Consider the following 18,410-nt stretch of genomic DNA (forward strand, 5'->3'; position numbering starts at 1 on the left):
ACAGTGATTGGCCATTCTATTTGCTCTCAAAAGTGCTAGTGTTATGACACCACACCACTAATCTAAATTAAGAGTGACATTTACTTACGACCAATTACTGTTCTGACATCTGGGTAACCATGTTACAGAAACCAGCTCTTCTTTTAACACTGGCCCAAAGGTGGTAAATTTAAGCTTAGTGTGGCTGGTAGAAAAGAAAACATAGGCCTACTAGCCATTTTGTGTTTGGCTAGTAACATTAATATCTTCTTGTCATTTTGGGTGGTGGTGAAAAAAGTTAATTTCGAGCCCTGTTTACAGTTAATACTGATGTTCAATTTGAACTAACACAAAATATTCTTGCAGGATGAGTGTATTAACAGAGGAGGATGCTGCAGCTGTGAAGCAGATAGACTCAGGGATCAAGACGTGCAGCTGGAGATGGGCTTGGGTCAAACTTGAGGGAAAGGTTTGCGTGAAGGGGCAGGAGGTGTCCTTCAACATAGGGGATGTTTTCCAGAAAATGTGTGTGTGTGTTTGGCGCCTGCAGATCAGTGAAACAATGTTGGTGAACAAAGCTCGTCATACCCCGTCCCCTGGGCCGCGCGCGCGCTCTTCTCACCTTTTTAACCCCTGACCCATTTTCATGCCTGGTTTATTATATTGGAACAAACCGTGTTTGCCTTATATACTGTATTTACATGTGTTTTTGCCGCACCTATTTCCTGCTCTCTGAGGGACTGGGGGGTGGTTTTTGCAAAGAGGAACGTATTATGTGATGAACCTCACAGAGCAAATGATGCTCGGCATCAGTTTTAAAGCATCTATACAAAAGGTTCTGCTCGGATTCAGCCAAAGGCAAAGCTGCCTGGATAGGTACACCCTCCTGCAGTCTTTTGGCTTCCTTAGCTGCCCCTACAAAGGTCAGCAAACTGCTTTAAAAAAAAAAAAAAAAGGAACAATGGCCCAAAACACAAAAAGCATCTCAGGAGTTATTGGTAAAGAAGAGGGGTTTTCTGTAATGTTTGAGTCGATCTCATCCAGGTTATGCTGCGTAGTGCAATTTATTAAAAGCAAAAAGAACCAACAACTGAAGGTACCTGGATTGAGTGCCTTGCAAAGCAGAGAAATCACCTTTCTCCAGGGATGGGTTCTAAATTTGAATCATGATTGCAGTCATTACTTAGAGGACTCTGATTTTAAGTAGTGAAGATGAACATTTCATACATGTTTAGGTTATTGTGTCATAATATAGACTATCCCCTGAAAAAAAAAAAAAAAAAAAAAAAAGAGGGAACCACATGATAAAGAGATGCCAGACGCGCATTCCCGTCAGATCTTTGAAAGTTTTAACATCAAAAGTCCCCAGCAGCCGGGAGGAGGAACAGCAGCGGTTGTTTGGCGTTTGTTTTCTGAGCATCAACTGGACTGGATGACGCGACTCGGGAGCCCTGCAACAATCTGGATGTCTGCGCGCCCTCTGAGCTGCGGCGACGAAATGGTTAACCAAAGATGCAAGAGCAGCGTGAGTCTGTCTGAGCATGTGCCGCTAGTGCCGCCGCTGCTGCAGTCAAGTAAAATGTGTGAATTTCCACAGGAGATTAGAGACTCCGCGGAGGAGAACCCGGGGGCAGCGGGCGAGCAGCAGACGGGTCACCGAGTCATCCAGGACATCATCACCGAGGGATGCGTCTGATCCGCCGGCCTGTGCGCAGAGCTCAGTCTGAAGGTAAAGATTAAAAAAAAAAAAAAAAAAGCCGCACTGAGGATTCATGTCGGTCTGTTGGAGTTGGTTGCTCGGGGACATGTAGTCAGCTTGAGGATTTAAGAAGAATGTCCATGTAGTGTAACATGTTTAAAAAAAAAAAAGAGAGGCGTTTAAGGATTTCCGTATCTTAAACGAGGATGTCATCCCGTTACTCAAGTTTATCAGTGTGCAGTGTTTCGAATCCAGCCCGCTGGAATCCATGCAAAAAAAAGCAGGTGTAGCTTTAGTTTGAAAACGCGCGTCGCTCCTCTTTATTCGGCGCGTTTCGTGCACACTCGCGCTGCTGCACCTGTTAAAATATGGATAACCAGCGAGGTAAGATTAAATGTGGCAACTGGTCCGTCGGTGTGTATCTTCCTGATTACAGAGAGTAGTATAAGAGACACTTTGGAGTTTCAAAAGCCGATCCCCACGGTTAAAATGTTGGTGATTTCCCCACACTTCCCCCCTCCACAAACACACGCACACGTATACGCACGCACACTCCGCTGCCTGGAGTTATAATTTGTGAAGGATAGCCTTGTCGCACTGCTCAGGCTGCTTGATGCTGCGGCGGAGTCCCAGCAGCCGGGCCTGCGCACTGGCCCCGAGTTTTCCTGGGACAGCAGAGGATGACTGGCCATCCAGCGTAATTACAACCAGCGGAGTTAGTGCAGAGCCGACTCATTCCTGCATATGCGTTTTGCGGAAACTTGGTGGCACACCGGAGCTTGGTTGTTTGGATGTCTTTCTTCGATTCATGCCATATAAAGCCAGCAGTTCATCACCATTTGGTGGTGAGATAATCCCGGCCTCCAGCCGCCTCTGTAGCCTATATCCCCACTCTTGTCTATTTATAACCTACGCAACGGCCTTCACAGCAAGGGATCCCAAAATGACCCCAAACGCTGCTGAAGAGGAATAACGTTCATTCCTGGGTCGCGTGGACACACGATCTACATGTTTGGCTATTTGGTGACAATCAGGGGTGATGTTTAAAAAGGATAAAAGAAAACGTGTACATATTCAGATTATAGAAACATTCACAAAACAGGGGATGGTTCCTTTAAAGATCAGCTCGGACAAACAAGCTGGCTGGCAAATGGCAAAAACGTTCAGTGTGGAACTGCAAAGATGATGCAAATCATTCATTTTTTTTCTGACAGTGTGACCATTAAATGACCGACCACAGTTTTTTTTTTTTCCCAGCTGTTAAATATTCTGCAAAGTACATATCTTGTTCTCACTTCTTTTCATAGGCTTATTGTAATAAAACAAGCAAAAAGTATAAAAAAAAAAAAAGGCTGAGTATCTCATTTAGTTCATTATGGCATCTCAGCTCTGTGCCTCTATTGTTTTCCGTAAAAACCTTTGCACCACAGCACAGCCGGCATCAATTATGCATGGTCAGCGCTTGATCATGAAGCTTCTTTGTCTGACTGTCGATTAACAGTTGTATGCATCCCTCCATTAGAGGCGTTTCTTTTTTTTTATGTCACCGCGATGACCGTCCTGATAAATCCCCGGCTTTGTCTGCGGCTGCGCCGAGAATTTCTAACCTACAGGGCACGACGCGTGTCCAATTCAGGACTGAGGACTTGGCTGCAGTTTCTTAGAGCCTGCAAGGAGCTCAAGAGCTGCAAAGGGTCTGAGTAAGTGGGTCTTTGAAGGAAGAAAAGAGAGGTCCGTGTACATAAAGGTGTGTTTATTGATAGATAGATAGATAGATAGATAGATAGATAGATAGATAGATACTTTATTGATCACGAAGGAAATTCAAGCACAATAAGGAGAGAAATAGATGGGCCAGCTGACAGGTGGGACAGAGGAGAGACAATAATTTAGAGGGAAGAAGAGGCACCGCAGATGTTTTCCCCTCCTGCAGAGTCGGGGCATGCAGCTCAGCTCCTTCTAGCTCTCAGGATGACTGCACACAACTTTCACTGCAGCACCAGTCAGTATAACTTCAAGGTAAATATAACCGTGATTTATTTATTTGTTATGGAAGGAAATAACACCACTTGCTGGATAGTCAGAGGGTTTAGGAAAGAGAGGAGTAAGGGTTTGAACTCCTCTCTCAGGCTCTCCGGTTTCATTCTTTACGCTCCTCAGCTATTTCTGTCACTTTTCGCGTGTAGAGCTCTACAAATGTTTTCCGACAGCGTGCCACGTCTTTGCGTGTGTTTCCATTAGGAGTGACAACACGCTGACGCAATACGCTGTGTGACTGGCTTACACGAGAATCTTTGCAGGGTTTTCTGCCACATTTAAAGGATCCCAAATGCCACAGCTTCTGAAACCAGACATCATTAAGGTAATGGCAATACTAATGATAGTAATGATATCTACAAATAAGTGCTTCTGTTTATGTGCAGCAATCCCTTGTGAGATCACTGATGGTGCTGATTGGAATACTGCAGACTTATTTCCTACCAAAGACATTATTACTTGATTGACTTCTTAAAGCTTGAGGCTTTTTGGAGACCCACTATTTGGAATGTCGAAACATCATGCCCACTTAGTCTATTTACTCAAACTAGAGTGATACAATAATTTGACACATCCTTATAGACCTGTCATCCCACCTCAGATCCAGTATATTTAACGAGTGGAAAATGACTCTGCTGCTTTTTTGTTGCTGTTATTGGTTAACATGAACAGTTTCCCAGAAGCATCGTTGATACTGGAGAAGGAGTTACAAACCCTCTGATGGCTTCAGATTTGATTTTCTTCTAAATCAATACAGCCTTTTAGATATGAAACCCTCAGAGAGCAGCTCCTACCTTTCTGTTTACACAGATCCCTCCACCCCCACCGTTCTGCTTATCTGGTTCAGGCTTTCACCTTGCAGATACAGAGAGGATACCGACTGTAAAGTCACACGAGACTCTGCGGGCTGTGATGCATCCAGGCTTTTAGCGTCAACCCTTATGGTGTCTTCCCAGCTCTATCAGAGGCCCTACTGGTTTTGTGATATCCACATATTTTTTGCTTGACACCGAGAGATATCATAGATTTAGCCCGTAGTGGTGGAAAACGTGTTTCAGAATCTAATAAGCATGTTGAAGACACAAGTGTTCACAGATAAAAGCTCGATCGAGGAGACAATTAAGCTGAGAGATTACCTGTTTGCATATTTGAACTATGGTTTCTTGGAGCAGGGAAAGAAGAGGCGGTCTCATAATCTGAGACACACAGATTATACAGATCAAACACAAAATTTAAGGTTGTAACACAACTTCAGCTAGTTGTAGAGCTCTGTTGAAGGTGCCGTTTTTTGTCTGAATAGCAATTGTGAAGAAGAAAAAGTGACCAGTTTTTGTTTTTAAGCCTTTTGATAATTGCAGCATAAACGCAGTCGGCCTAAGTAATAAGTGATTGAATCCTTGGTCTAAAGTAAACCTGCAACACTGCTGTGTAATGGGACTTTTGAGAATAATGCCATGCTTCTTGATACATTTTCACTCTTATCCGCAACATTTGCTCCAGTCACGTGCATTTAAGCGGTGATGGGCAGCTCTTCTGAGAATGCACATAATATCGTGCACGGTCCAGGCTGCAATGGAAATAGGTCCAACCCTGCATGCCATACAGCTGCTACAGCATGTTATACTGGGTCAATGGGGAAAAAAAATAAAAAAAACATGTGATCAGTTCAAGTTTTATTACAGAGTATCTTAAGCCGTTGATGTAATATTCCTATCTAGGCATTATTTCAGTAGGATTTGTATTAAAAAGAACCCAGGTTTTAGTCAGAATCATGATCTCACTCTTGCTAACACAAGTCGTAGCTTACTGATCTGACCAGCGATTACACAGAGACGCACTACAGACTTATGCTTCTTATCTTCAGACGAGTTAAATCCTTTGAACACGCAGTATTTGAACACAGTATAGAGGCTTTGTGAAAGATTTACTTAGGCCTCTCCCACCTCCTCACACTCTCCTTCCAGGGGCGTAAGAGAAGTCGGTTTGATTTGTCCATTCTGGGCTACCGTAGAAACCTGGTTGACTGGAGAGGACCTACACCGTCCCTCGATATTAAGAGCTCTTTCTAAGGTTACGTATTTTCCAAATTGTTGTCAATTTCAGAGTGTCGCATGCTGGTGTTTGGTCAGAAGTGTCACAACCTGCAAGTGTCACTTTTGGACATGGAGGGATTCCTGAGCTGGTAACATGACACTGGAACGATGCATCGCCATTGCCCATTCCCCTCCTCGAGGTCTGAATAAGCGTGATACACCAAGAACAAAATAAGACGGAGATTTAAATCTAATTGGATTGGAAACATCTGGACTAGCCGATGGATTGTACAGCTCTACCTACACAGATATGTAAATATACGCATTATTTAAATTCTTCAAAGAAGTAAAGTTTTTTCTCCAATCTGGAAAGCATCTACACATCTACTATGATGCTGAAACTCTGTTCCATTTGTTCGTAAAAACAAGTTCAACACGATGAACTGCTCACTGAATATTTTGGTCTTACGTGGTGTTGCAGGTCTTGTTGGTCAAAGACAGGTGGGAGGGAAGCTGTGATGCTGCTTGGGGTGAGTGCCAGCTTGTGGTTTCGGGGGTAATCGACCGGTGTTCGCATTTGATCGGGATCACATTATTTTGCGCTGCTTTGCAAGGTTCTCCCACTCCACCTCTCACTTAACGCGCCTCTCATCAAGCGCACAAAGAAGCAAAGTTTATTCGGATCAATAAGTGGTGACTTAAGAAGCCACAGCAATTGGACAGCATAATTAATAGCAATTTGAAATCAATAACATCACCCCAGCATAAATGTTTGTTGTTTTTTTTCTGATTTCAAACTGAGGCAAGTCACTTTTCCAAAGCTGGAACCTGCAAATGTCTGACTCTGTCCTTTTGACAAATTATTTTAACACCAGTGGGACATTTTTGTCTGCTAACCGTTGTCATTAATTCCATATTACATTACTCTGAGAGCGGCGATGAGGTGGTGGTTAGGTCACCTTGGTCAGTGGCTTTTAGCTGCATTGGATCCTGCTGTTTTTTTCCCTTCTATATGCTACACTGCAGCCTTCCAAAGTGACCTTCCAAAAGTCTGCATGAGCCAGGGCTCTGTGCCACAGACACAGACATAGCCACAGAAATTAGAATTACATTGTGCTGTGAAGTCCTCTGTGCCCGGTGTCTGATAAAATCACAATGTCAGAGTTTCCTCTTTCTCTCTTTCTTTTTTTAACCTTGCCTGACTCATCAGTGTGTATTCCGTACTCTTTTTGTTGTTCACATTTGCATAGAGTCGGAGTCTGCCAGCCGGTGCTCCGTGGTTAGACTCCCTCTTCTATCAGTTCTGAGGGCACCTTTAGATTTACTATGCAGGCTGCTCTCTCAAGCCTCCTATTCTGATCATCAAACTGTTCAATAGAGTGCACCGGTGAAGCAGGAGCCATGCTGATCAATACTTGGGACTGATGAGAGAGCTGGTGGGGTGGTGGGGGGGATCCTTCAACAGCTGCAACAACAGCAGAAGAGAACACATGCTGTGCGTGAACTGTCTGATGCTGAGGCAACGAATCGATAGACCTGCATGAATAAGATTAAGTGTTCTGTTATCTTAGACTTTTGATATGCTTACCATGACACCCCATTGTGATTATCAAAGAAACCCCAATATGAGTCCAATTAGGGGATCTTTATCAATGTCGTGATCACAATCTATCCCCTCATTTCCAGTCAGCTGCTTAAAAAACTAAAATGTGCAAAGAAAGAGAAACCAAAAAAGGTCGGATTACAAAATCAAGTGTGTTCAGAGATGACCGTGAACATCCTGGCTGTGACTCAAAGTCAAATATTGTTTGGAGTTTCTGACGAAACCTCTGTGACTTGTTGAAAAGAACACTGACAAACAGACAAGTTGCACGGCCGTTGTTAGGTTTTGATGAATTGTAAAGCAACGATACGCGTCTTTGTGAGAATACTGCCACTTTGTAAGGACTACACCTGAGCTGCACTACCGTCCACAATATTCAGCTGGGTCTTGCAGTAAAGTAGTCACAAATAAGACGACTCTGAACGTGAACTCCCCTGTCATTACTGCGGGGAAGTTTCCGTTCGTTTGAAATGAAATATTTCCGACACACCAGGGGGCATAGTCTATATTTCATATAGAATTATAAACTAAGCACACAAACATTGCAGTCAGGTGGACTGCAAACGTAAAGATTTTTTAATGTATTCGAGGTCAAAAGGAAAGGTTTTTCTTTTACTTTTTGCAGATTATGGATATTTCCTTTGGGAGTTGTGGATGACATGAACACACATTTATGTGGAAGCGAAGCATTATCAACTATTACAGAATTATGGCTGTACTAGTAATTAGCAGCTTATTTACCCGCATAGCAACCAGAATGATAAGTATCTGCCCGACAATGTGATAACAGTGTGGAGATCCCACAATATGATTGAGGTTCACCCTGATTTGAACCTACGTTGCAGTTCTTAAGTCCTCCGTCCTAAACTCAATCGGCACATTCTTCTGGTTTCTGCAGGTCCAACTATAGAAGTGTCAATTCACTCTCACTCTTGCAGTGCCGCTCTGGATGCAAATTAAGAGATAAGAGAGATTTACACAGTTTGTGTTTTACTGCTGGAGAGCAGAAAAATGTAATCTGAGCTGTATTAATAAAGGTCAGGACTGGCTGCCAAATGTTGACAAGTCTTTGATATAAAGACAAGAAACACTGACAATATTAGATGTATGTTTATGGCTTTTGTTCCCAATTATAATCATGACTCGGGCCTTTCTGTGTTGATATTGCATGTTCTCCCTTGGTACTGTGACTTCCTTGCACAGTCCAAAACACACGTTGGGGTAATTGGGTGATTCTAAATTGGCAGCCAGAGTGTTGCCATAGGGTGTTTATCCTAGCTGGATGGACAACTAAAAACAAATGAGGTAGAAATTAAGAGTACACCCAGCTCTCCAGGCACCACCACACTGCCACAGATAAATCACATAATAAGGATGAACACATTGCTGTTGTAATATGTCTTTTTCTTTAGTCGTGATACAGAGAACGAAAGTAAATGTCTGGAGTAAACCCATTTTATTAACTTTGCTATGGGATTCAGCTGCAGCTTCCACCGCAGCCTGCGGTTTAGAATCAACGCAGAGCAGAGGAAGAAATGATGGTGGCTGTATTTTTTTTCCCACAAACACAATCATCATGCAATCAGGCCTAAATCCATCTTGCTCTCCAGCAGTAAAATCCAATTTGATGTTTATTCTTGCTCGTACGCTTTATCTCTTTTTTCCTAATCTCCTCTGATGAACGTTATCGTGGGCGTCTGGGCTGCATCTGACATTTTCTGAGAGTGAAAGTGTGTTGTTATCTAGTTTCCTGGCGCACAATGCGGTGTTGTAAAGCTGAGCGGTATGGTCCGGCGCTCCGGGGCAGTTTCAGGCGGGAATGTGCCTCACAAAGATTGGTGTTGCGCAAAATGAGTCAGAAGCACGTGCTGTAGATTTAAGCTCGCATGCTTCTCTTCGCTTTAAGACATTTCTTTTTAGCACAAAAATTCAATGATGAAGAGAATTAAACCTTCCACTTTTTGTTAATACCAGTTTTTCTTTTTTCGATAAAAAGCCCCTCAAAATTCGAGATGACCCAGCTTGAACCTCCTATTTATATAGCAGTTCACAGTGCTTGTATATCAAAGATAAAAGCAGCTGCATCTAGCAAGCTTCCGGACTAAACACATAAAGACTGGTCTGTGTTGTACCTCACCGGGGCTAATTTCAGACCTCTTCTTCCACCCCTGAGCATATCTTGTGCTTTTGGCAGGGGGTTGAGTGTTAAGACGGCTTGATAATACAATCAAAATTCTATTCATTAGGAGACTCATGGGCGTGTAGTTGCTGAATAAAATGGTGTGAAGTCGAAATGAGGAAAAAACAACAAAGGCATGTGACTCCAGAGTTAAAGGTGGAACAGGGTGGCACGAGGAAGACTGGGTGCAAAAGGGTGCTTTGATCCGTCACATCAGTGGTTTGATTCAGGGGAAATACTCATTGTTAGTTTAACTGCATGCGTTTTTTTTGTGTGTTTTGTTAAATTCGCTTTCAGGCTACAAAACCCTCCCCCCAGAAAAAGTTAAATATGTGTAGGACAGACACATTTTGCTGTTTGAACATGTACAGTTCATCTACTGTAATCTGTGTTAATGGTGTATTACTGTGTTCTGGATTACAGTGTGTAATAGTGGAATGATTTAGGTTGGTGTAATCTTACAGGAATCATGTTGCTATTTACATACAAAGGGTATTAAAAGCTGCCACTTTTGTATTTAATCTCTAGTAATGAGTAATCTTCCTAATTACATTTCCAAACTGAATAACCCTATTAAACTACTAAGATTTAGGCAAAACCTTTACTTGTTCACATTACATTACACAAAAAGACAATGTGGTCAGGAGGTATTTCTCTGCAGAAACTGTTTTTCTTGGCAGACAAATTTCTGATTCTTAAACTCACATTCTCTAAAGAGCAACCCACCACTATATTTTCACACGTCTTTGGTACGATGAGGTTTCGCCATTAATCCAGCAAGCCGCTGAATTAATGATGTCAGAGTTTATCTAATCTTAAAAGGAAAACGCTACCTGTAAGCAGAGTGGAACAAACATCGACTCGACTTAAAAATGGCAGGACGTGTGGTATTTTAGCTAACATAGCTAACATACATAAGCTTTGTTACAACAAAGCCATGACTTCCCTGAGCACAGCAGGCAAATGCTCTCATGCTGGTTGTCAGTTACTTCTTAAAATACAATCTCATGCTGATCGATTACAGTGGAGAGGATCGATGCTACTCTCATGTCTGAATGGTAAGTGTAAGGCTTTAGCCAGTGGCCATTTAATGCTAAATGGACTGAATTTATGCAGCAGTTTTCAAGTGTTGGCAATCCCCTAAAAGGGATTTATGGTAAAAGCCAAAATCACCTGTTCAAACAACGCTTTAAGGGTTATACATGCTGCACTTTAGCATACACACACACACACACACACACACACACTCTCACCTATGAACACACAGTGGGCAATGTGAGGTTCTGCATGTTGCCTCAGAACTTTTCCGCAAGTGAAAGCTGGGGAACAACTGACCTTCATGTAGGTGGATGAATACTTTTCACACAGAGCCACAGCCACCCTTATTTAGCTGAGCTTAGAGCAAAGAAAATGAATCCTAAGAATGTGAAAAATGTTCTCACTTGGAGGATGATTAGGTGGTTAACAGATTAGTTTCCGGTTATTTTTCTGTTGGAGAACGGATCAGTTTATTGACTTTTCTTTGAAGCTTTTCTTTAAAAAACAAACAGAGTTTAATTTACAAGTTCAGCCACTAAAATCAGCGGTAACCGTCAGTTTAACGTGCTTTACTGTGGCGGGCAGCCAGTCTTGCAATTTAAAATGTACCAAGTCCATTTACATCGAAACAAGTTCAGGCCTATTTGAAAAATACTCTTTGACCCAGTCCTACTTTAACAGAAGAGGAGAGTTTCCCATGAAGCCAGTGAATAGATGGACTAAGGGGTTTAGGGAGGTCAGTTGGTCCATCGCTGTGGCCCAGTTCCACATATGAAACCCTTGTTCCTTGTTTGGCATAAATGCGCTAATCCCCATGGACTTTCTCTTGGCCCTGGCCAACCTTTGAAGACAATTAGAGAGCATAAAAAAAAAAATCTGCTTTTTTTTCTTCAAACATGCTTTTGTACTCCTAACCTTTCTCTGAGCTGGTATTTTACAGAGCTTGTTGAAAATGTGACACAGTTTTTTCCTCTGGAGGCATTGCATAGTAGATGATAGATACTTGGTGGCCTTCTGAAGTAATGTGGTATCTGAAGGTGTAATGCTGTTTGTCTTAGGAGTTTTCTCTTGGAAATTCGCGGCACTGTAAATAGAGTAGCAGAAGGATCGAACCCTGTGTGGGCCTTCTGATACCTGATACCAAAGCACAAAGTGTGTGTCGAGCTGCAGGAGCTGGAAAAAGAGCACATGATGTAGGCAGTCAGATGACAAAGCTATACCTTACATAAGAAACCCCCTCACTTAGTCAGTAAATAGCATCAACTGAGGGATGGCCGTAGAGTTTTAAGTGCTTTGTTGCTTAAATCTTTCTGATGTCAGTAGTGTTTAATTGCCTTGACCTTAATTTAACTTTGGCTGAGGAGAACTATGACTTAACTATATGCAATTAAATGCGTAATCCTCAAGATTTGAGCCCACGCGGATTTGGCCAGAATGCTGCCCCTGGAGAAAACGAGTTCAGTTCAACGCTGCAGGCCTCAGAACTCTGGAGGCAGAAAACACTTTCTGAGCAGCCACTTTATCTTGTTTAAAGTAAAGAATAAATGTATTCATATCTCCAAAAGATATTGACAGCGTCGGATTGGGTTGTGCATAGGAAAAGCACAAGGCCCTTCTTCCTTCAGGTATGTGGCTGTGCAGCAGAATCAGAATCCTTCATATGTAAACTGCCATCTCTAAACCCTGAAAGTACTAAAAGTAAGTACAGTGAATGATAATAGTAGGAACAAATCCCTGGAGTGGTTAGCTCTGTTCCCACACAGGCTTTGTGTTTGAACCTGCTGATCGGCTGGGATCTGCCTTTAGTGGAGCTTGCATCGTTTCTTTTTTTTTTTATCTGGGTGTTCTTTCTCTTCCTGACACAGTCAAACGACATACTATTTTAGGTTAACCGCTGCCTCTCATATGTCTGTAGATGCAAAAGTGGATATCTTGTCGCTTTGTGTTAATTCTGCAATGGCACGCTTTTCCCTTCATCAAGTGTCTGCTGGGATGAGTTCAAATACCCTCCCAGGATTAAGAGAGTGTAACTAACAGATGATTATGCACGAGTTTGATTGAATCTTAAGCATTATTTAATTATAAAGTCGCAAGAGTTGACGTCTACCTTTCTCTGTTCTCTCTTTAGATCTGCATCTTCTTACTATAGTCAGAAAATCTGTGTGAAAGCCAGAGGAGGAATGATGGCGGCCTTGGAAACCTCAGAGGCACCTGTTCCTCTCACAGCACTCTCGCGCTGGTACCTCTATGCCATTCATGGCTACTTCTGCGAAGTAATGTTCACTGCAGCCTGGGAGTTTGTGGTTAACTGCAACTGGAAGTTTCCTGGTGTGACTAGCGTGTGGGCTCTCTTCATCTATGGCACCTGCATTCTCATCGTGGAGCGGATGTACCTTAATCTGCGGGGCCGCTTCCCGGTGCTGCTGCGCTGCATCATCTACACGTTATGGACGTACTTGTGGGAGTTTGGCACGGGGCTGCTCCTGCGCCAGTTCAATGCCTGTCCCTGGGACTACTCTGAGTTCCGCTACAACTTCATGGGTTTGATCACGGCCGAGTACGCCGTGCCGTGGTTCTGCGCCTCCTTCATCGTGGAGCGTTTGGTAATCCGCAAAACCCTGCGGCTGCGCTTCCACGAAGGGCCTGAGGACGGCTGGTCAAACCATCGTTCAGATGCTGGAGGCGGAGGAGCAAATGGCTACCTTAAAGGGGAATGAGTCGAGGAACAGGCGCTATCTTTTAATTAATCTTTAACCAGCTCAATCACATTACAGCTCCTTGGCCCTCCTTGGCTACTTTTCATATGCAATGCTCCAACTTATTGGCATGGGGTGGAGAAAAACCATGAAGACTGGGCTGGTGTGAACGGGGGTAAAGAGTATTGGAACAGCCAGAAAACAAACGCCTAACTGGGACCTCATCCAGATCAGTTTTGTTTAGATTGTGGCCTCTTAAAACAGGGGCGCAGTAAATCCATAATGCTTCTTTTGCTTTATGTTATAAAGCACCCACCCATTTTCAAGGTTGAACTTGAAAAGATCAGGGCCTTGAATGGCCAGGATTAAACTTAAAATCCCTCCTGCCCCCATCCCACAGCCCTCAAAGAGCTTGGGATGAAAAGAAAAACTGTTGCAGAGATTAGTGTTTTTGTTCTGTAAAGGAACTGATTTGGTAACAAGCGCAGGATTTCTTTTTTTCTAGGGCACATCAGTCCATAAAACAGCAGAATTCATAAGAATCCTCATATGAAGTAGCCGCAGTTATAAATTGTCCTTTTTGAAATGAACAGAATGTCATTTGATAAAATTCACAATATTGTTTTAATGTAGCTACACGGGCTCTATAAAGCTCCAGTGTGTGAAATTTATTTTGATCTATTGGCTGAAATTCAATATAGCACTCATAACTATGTTTTCATCTGTAGGGAATGAAATGAACTGCGTTTACATTGCATTAGATTTAGCAGTTTATATTGGAAAAACTACTCCACGTTGCACCATGTTACTACAGTAGCCCAGAAAGAACAAACCAAACACGAGCCGGATATCAGTCAACATTTCTTGATATGCATTTTTGAAGTTGAACATCCTCCTTTCATTCACTTTGTTACAATGTGCGCTTTGAACCTGTAGATGAACACTGGACCTCTAACCTCCACTCAGGAGCAAAGCGTCATGAAGAAGGATTTTCTGCTCTTTGTGAGCCACAATAAGCCACAATGCCTGAGGAAAAAAAAATATGCATGATAAAAATTGTCTTCCAATATAATATACATATTCACAGAGCTCTTTCAACAGCCATATCATATGTCTGCTGAATCAGTTGTTTGCATGTTTGAAGAGAATGAGCTCAGGAGGTCGGGCTGCTCTGATTGGTAATCAGAGTTCTCCACTTAAAAGCATGTGAAAGTGCCCTTTAGCCAGATGTTGAACCACGAGCTGCAGTCAGTGAGCAGGTCATGATGACCTGCGATGCAGCGTTTCCACCATCACTGTATGAATGGGTGCGTTTGTGTCTGTGTGCGACGCTAAATTGATGCAGTCCATTCAGCACAATTGCCGGGACGTCTTTCCGTCGGGGGTCATGTCTATTAGCATGAAACCTTCTTGGCAATTTCCATTTAGCGGTTTAAAAAAAAAAAAAAAACTGCATATCTGCTCTGTGTGTTTGGATTTTGTCTGAAGTATGAGAAGGACACATAGGCCTCTTTTGTTAATTCCCATTCAATGGAACTAAATCGTCATACCTGTAAAAATCCTGTAGTTTAGCTCTGGAATATGTTTTGTCTAGTTTATTACTAATGTATTATTTAGGGGGCAAATGAGGGAGAATTAGCCAGGGTTTGCAGAGCTTAGAGTTTTGACCTGAAAATATATCCTTTGTGCTTACAAGGTTCAATATATCCATTTGAGCTAATTTTTAAAACTCTTCAGGTTCCCTTTTAGTTTCTTTGTTTGGTTTGATGGATATGTGAAGGCTGAGGAAAATGCAACAAATGTCAGGCTTATTGGAAGAGTCCCTCATATTTCAGTCTAAATGGAATTTTCTGCTCATTTCTTTCCTCCTTTAATGATCCGTCAGTGATGGTTGATGTGCATTCCACGGTAAAGATTAACCTATGCTTTTACGCTGGGCGTTGCCGGGATAAGAGTGCAGAAGAGTGGTACGACTGGAAGCAAATTGGTGTAAAAGGCTAAAAACAAACTTTGCCACTCAGAGTCCAGCTAATTATGGCTCGACTATGATGGCACCATCCAGAATTTTCCAAGCAAGTGACAGACGGATTGCTTGCTCCTGAGGTTCCCACTGTGGAAGAAGACGCACGATCAGGGACTTTACACTCGTCTCTTTATGAAAACAGGAGCCGACACGAATGCTTTCAGCCTGAGCCGGTGGATGTGGTTCTCCAGTGTGTCGGAGGACGGGTAGCAGACATTAAATTATGCTGACATAATTTATTTTAATGCACTTATGGCTGACATAAGATAAATTAAAAAAAAAAAAAAAAAAAGGTCACAAAAATAGACTCAAACCCCCTAAGCAGATGGTGCGATCCTCACCGTGGTAGTACTTTTTCCCCCTCACCGACTCAGCAGAAATGCTGTTCAACATCTCAGATGAATTGCTGCCACCCAGTGGATGTTTAGAAGAGACTCAACGCACGAATTTCAAGAAAACAGAACTGAGTTTTTGCCGTGTCGTGTTTTTCCTTTGTATAGTTGTGTTTTTGTTTAAAAGCAATACCACAGAGGAAATTAGTACCTCTTTTCTCCTTAAAAGATCTACATTTTGAGAACTGGCTCTGGGCTCATGTTTTTATCCAATTCTAATATGGATTAAACAAATCATAAAGACATGCAAGTCTAAGTGTATTCTCTGCAATATGTGCTTGAAGGAGTATTTGGTGTGTATGAATAGAGTGTCACACAGTGAGACACAGTTTCTGAATGTGTATGTGCATGTACAGTACGTATAAACCGAACTGACTCTCTGGTATTTCTATCTTTGATTGTGCATGTCCCGAAAGCTCTGCTCCAAACACAGATTTTATCCTGCAAATTTTTAGCCCCAATATACTGCAATGGTGACTTTTTGTTTTGAAGTGAAAATGTAACTAAATGACTGTACTGTCTATCACTCACTTTATTTGTGTTCACGGATGACTGATCAATCTTTGGGATTAAATGTGTTTATTTAATCATAAAAGGTGCAGTGTGGGAGTGTGTGAGTGTGTGTGTGTGGATGCCTTTTTTATTTTAATTGGCTGATATAATGTTGATATTAAGCCTCAGATATTAAAAAATATCCCATCTATTTGAGTGTTTTTGCTTTTTGTACTCACAGTTTTGTATCTGATATATATATCTACCAGTGTGTTTATGCAAAGCAAATCTTTCTTCGTATGTATTTACACTGATAAGCTTTCACAGTTCTTATTACTGATATTCCTTCTCACATCTACATATTTCTCGATCGTGAGACAATTGTGTATATGATACATTTATGTGTTATCTGTATTTGTATATTTCTTAAAGCCAGCTGGACATACAAACATAGTGACAAGTTAATGTAAAATACCTTTTGTAGCTAGCAGTTTAGAAAAGAGCCAGAATCCATTTCCTGTTTTGCATATTTGAATACACTATGGACAGATTGCAAAATGGAACTATCTGCAAAAAATGATCAGAAAAATCATAAATGTGCTAACTAAACAGTCATTTAAGTTCAGTAAAATTGTTTCACTTATTCTTAATTGTTTTATGAAGGAATAGTACCATGGCATTGCCAGTATCCACTGACTTTTAGGTGCCCTGCCCTGAATCATCGTTCAGGTGTCCCTTAGAACAAATGGCTAACTTGCACATTTGTAAAGGCTATTATGAATGCTAAAAGCAGATAGATTTAGAAGCAATATAGATAGACGGCTATTTAGACCATGTCTTTGCTATTTCAGCAAGATGATGCCAAAAACCACATTCTACATGTATCACAAGAGCACGACTCTGTAGGAAAAGAGTCCAGGTAAGGCGACCTGCCTGCAGTCCAAACCTGTCACTCACAGAAAAACAATTCACAAGAAAGGAGGTTCTGAACTGCTGGCCAGGTGAAGTCCCACATCCAACAAGAACATGGAAACCCTTAAACTTGGGAAAGTGAGGCAGCCTCAAAAACTTCTTACACCTCAAATCTCCTCGGCTCTCAAAAACAGACAAGAGGAAGTGATGCAGGAAGTGAAAATGCCCCGGTCCCAACTTTAGGAAAAAGAATAAATAAACATTTTAAGTTGCCAAACTGAAAATTAGGATTCTCGGTTTCGGAGTTTGAGGTTTATCTTTGAGCTATTTTCACGATTGTCGCTCATTTGCACATCATTTGCACATCTTTTGCTGTCTCTTTTTCCTTTTCAAACAGCTGACCAAGTTTCTGATAGTTTTTAATGGTCAGTGCCATTGTTGAAGTGTAATTTACATTCAGCTTTTGTTAAAAAGTGTGGCCGTATATATATTACAGGTAAAAATGGAATACAGGGGTGTTCGGTGGCATAGTAGGTTAAGCAGACGCCCAATGTACAGAGGCTACAGTCCTCGCATCGGACGGCCCTTTGCTGCATGTCTTTCCCCCTCTCTCTGCCCCCTGCTTCTGTCTCTCTTGAACTGTCCTGTCCATTAAAGGCATAAAAGCCCCCCCCAAAAAATGGAATACAAGCATAAAAGGTTCTCTTTCCAAAAGATAAAAAAAAAAAAAAAGCTATGATGATATAGGCAGTGGGTTAAAGCCTAGAAGTACTTTCCATTATTCATATGCAAAAGTGAAGAGCCACGGCGCCTGTCCACAGCTGCAATACATAAATTCAACCACACAGTGGCTCTTTTTCACCACCAAAAGCAAAACAGCTTTGGTATCGCAACCGGAGGTCACAGGCTTATCTTGAGTCATCAGTCTGCACTGAACAATTAGTTTGTTCAGCAGGCTGTTCATATGACTGAGCTTTCCAAGTAACATCATAAAGATGAGCTTAAAATATAACTTTGTGCACAGTTGTTAGATTTTTACGGGAACCAACATCCCCCTTTTTGTCAGACAACCTAAACCTCACGGCAGGCAGGGGAGTTCAGTATTAAATAAACATTGTGAAAAGTCAGATGTGCTTATTCATACAATGCTGCAATGACAGATATCTATTTGCTTGTAAAAGAAAAAAGAAAAATTTCCACCCCCCCCCCCCCCCCCCTTCTTATGCTACCACACCTTTCTCTGGGTAGAGAGTATGTGGGCCGTTAAATCCTCCGATTGACTACGAGGCCTCCCCCGGGCCTCTCTACCAGCGTAATGTCTACTTAC

At 42.1% G+C, this 18,410-nt stretch overlaps 1 protein-coding gene across 1 annotated transcript; it reads left to right on the plus strand.

The window, feature by feature from the left end:
* The first annotated feature begins 768 nt into the window (after nucleotides 1-768).
* Nucleotides 769-16,309, plus strand: tmem229b (transmembrane protein 229B). The gene is made up of 3 exons (XM_075447703.1): nucleotides 769-1,504; nucleotides 1,577-1,708; nucleotides 12,697-16,309. The coding sequence occupies exon 3, from the start codon at nucleotides 12,749-12,751 to the stop codon at nucleotides 13,283-13,285; it is 537 nt and encodes a 178-aa protein (XP_075303818.1). The 5' UTR covers nucleotides 769-1,504; nucleotides 1,577-1,708; nucleotides 12,697-12,748; the 3' UTR covers nucleotides 13,286-16,309.
* Nucleotides 16,310-18,410: the final 2,101 nt, after the last annotated feature.

This window comes from Odontesthes bonariensis, chromosome 17 (assembly GCF_027942865.1).
Source record: "Odontesthes bonariensis isolate fOdoBon6 chromosome 17, fOdoBon6.hap1, whole genome shotgun sequence".
NCBI lineage: Eukaryota > Metazoa > Chordata > Actinopteri > Atheriniformes > Atherinopsidae > Odontesthes > Odontesthes bonariensis.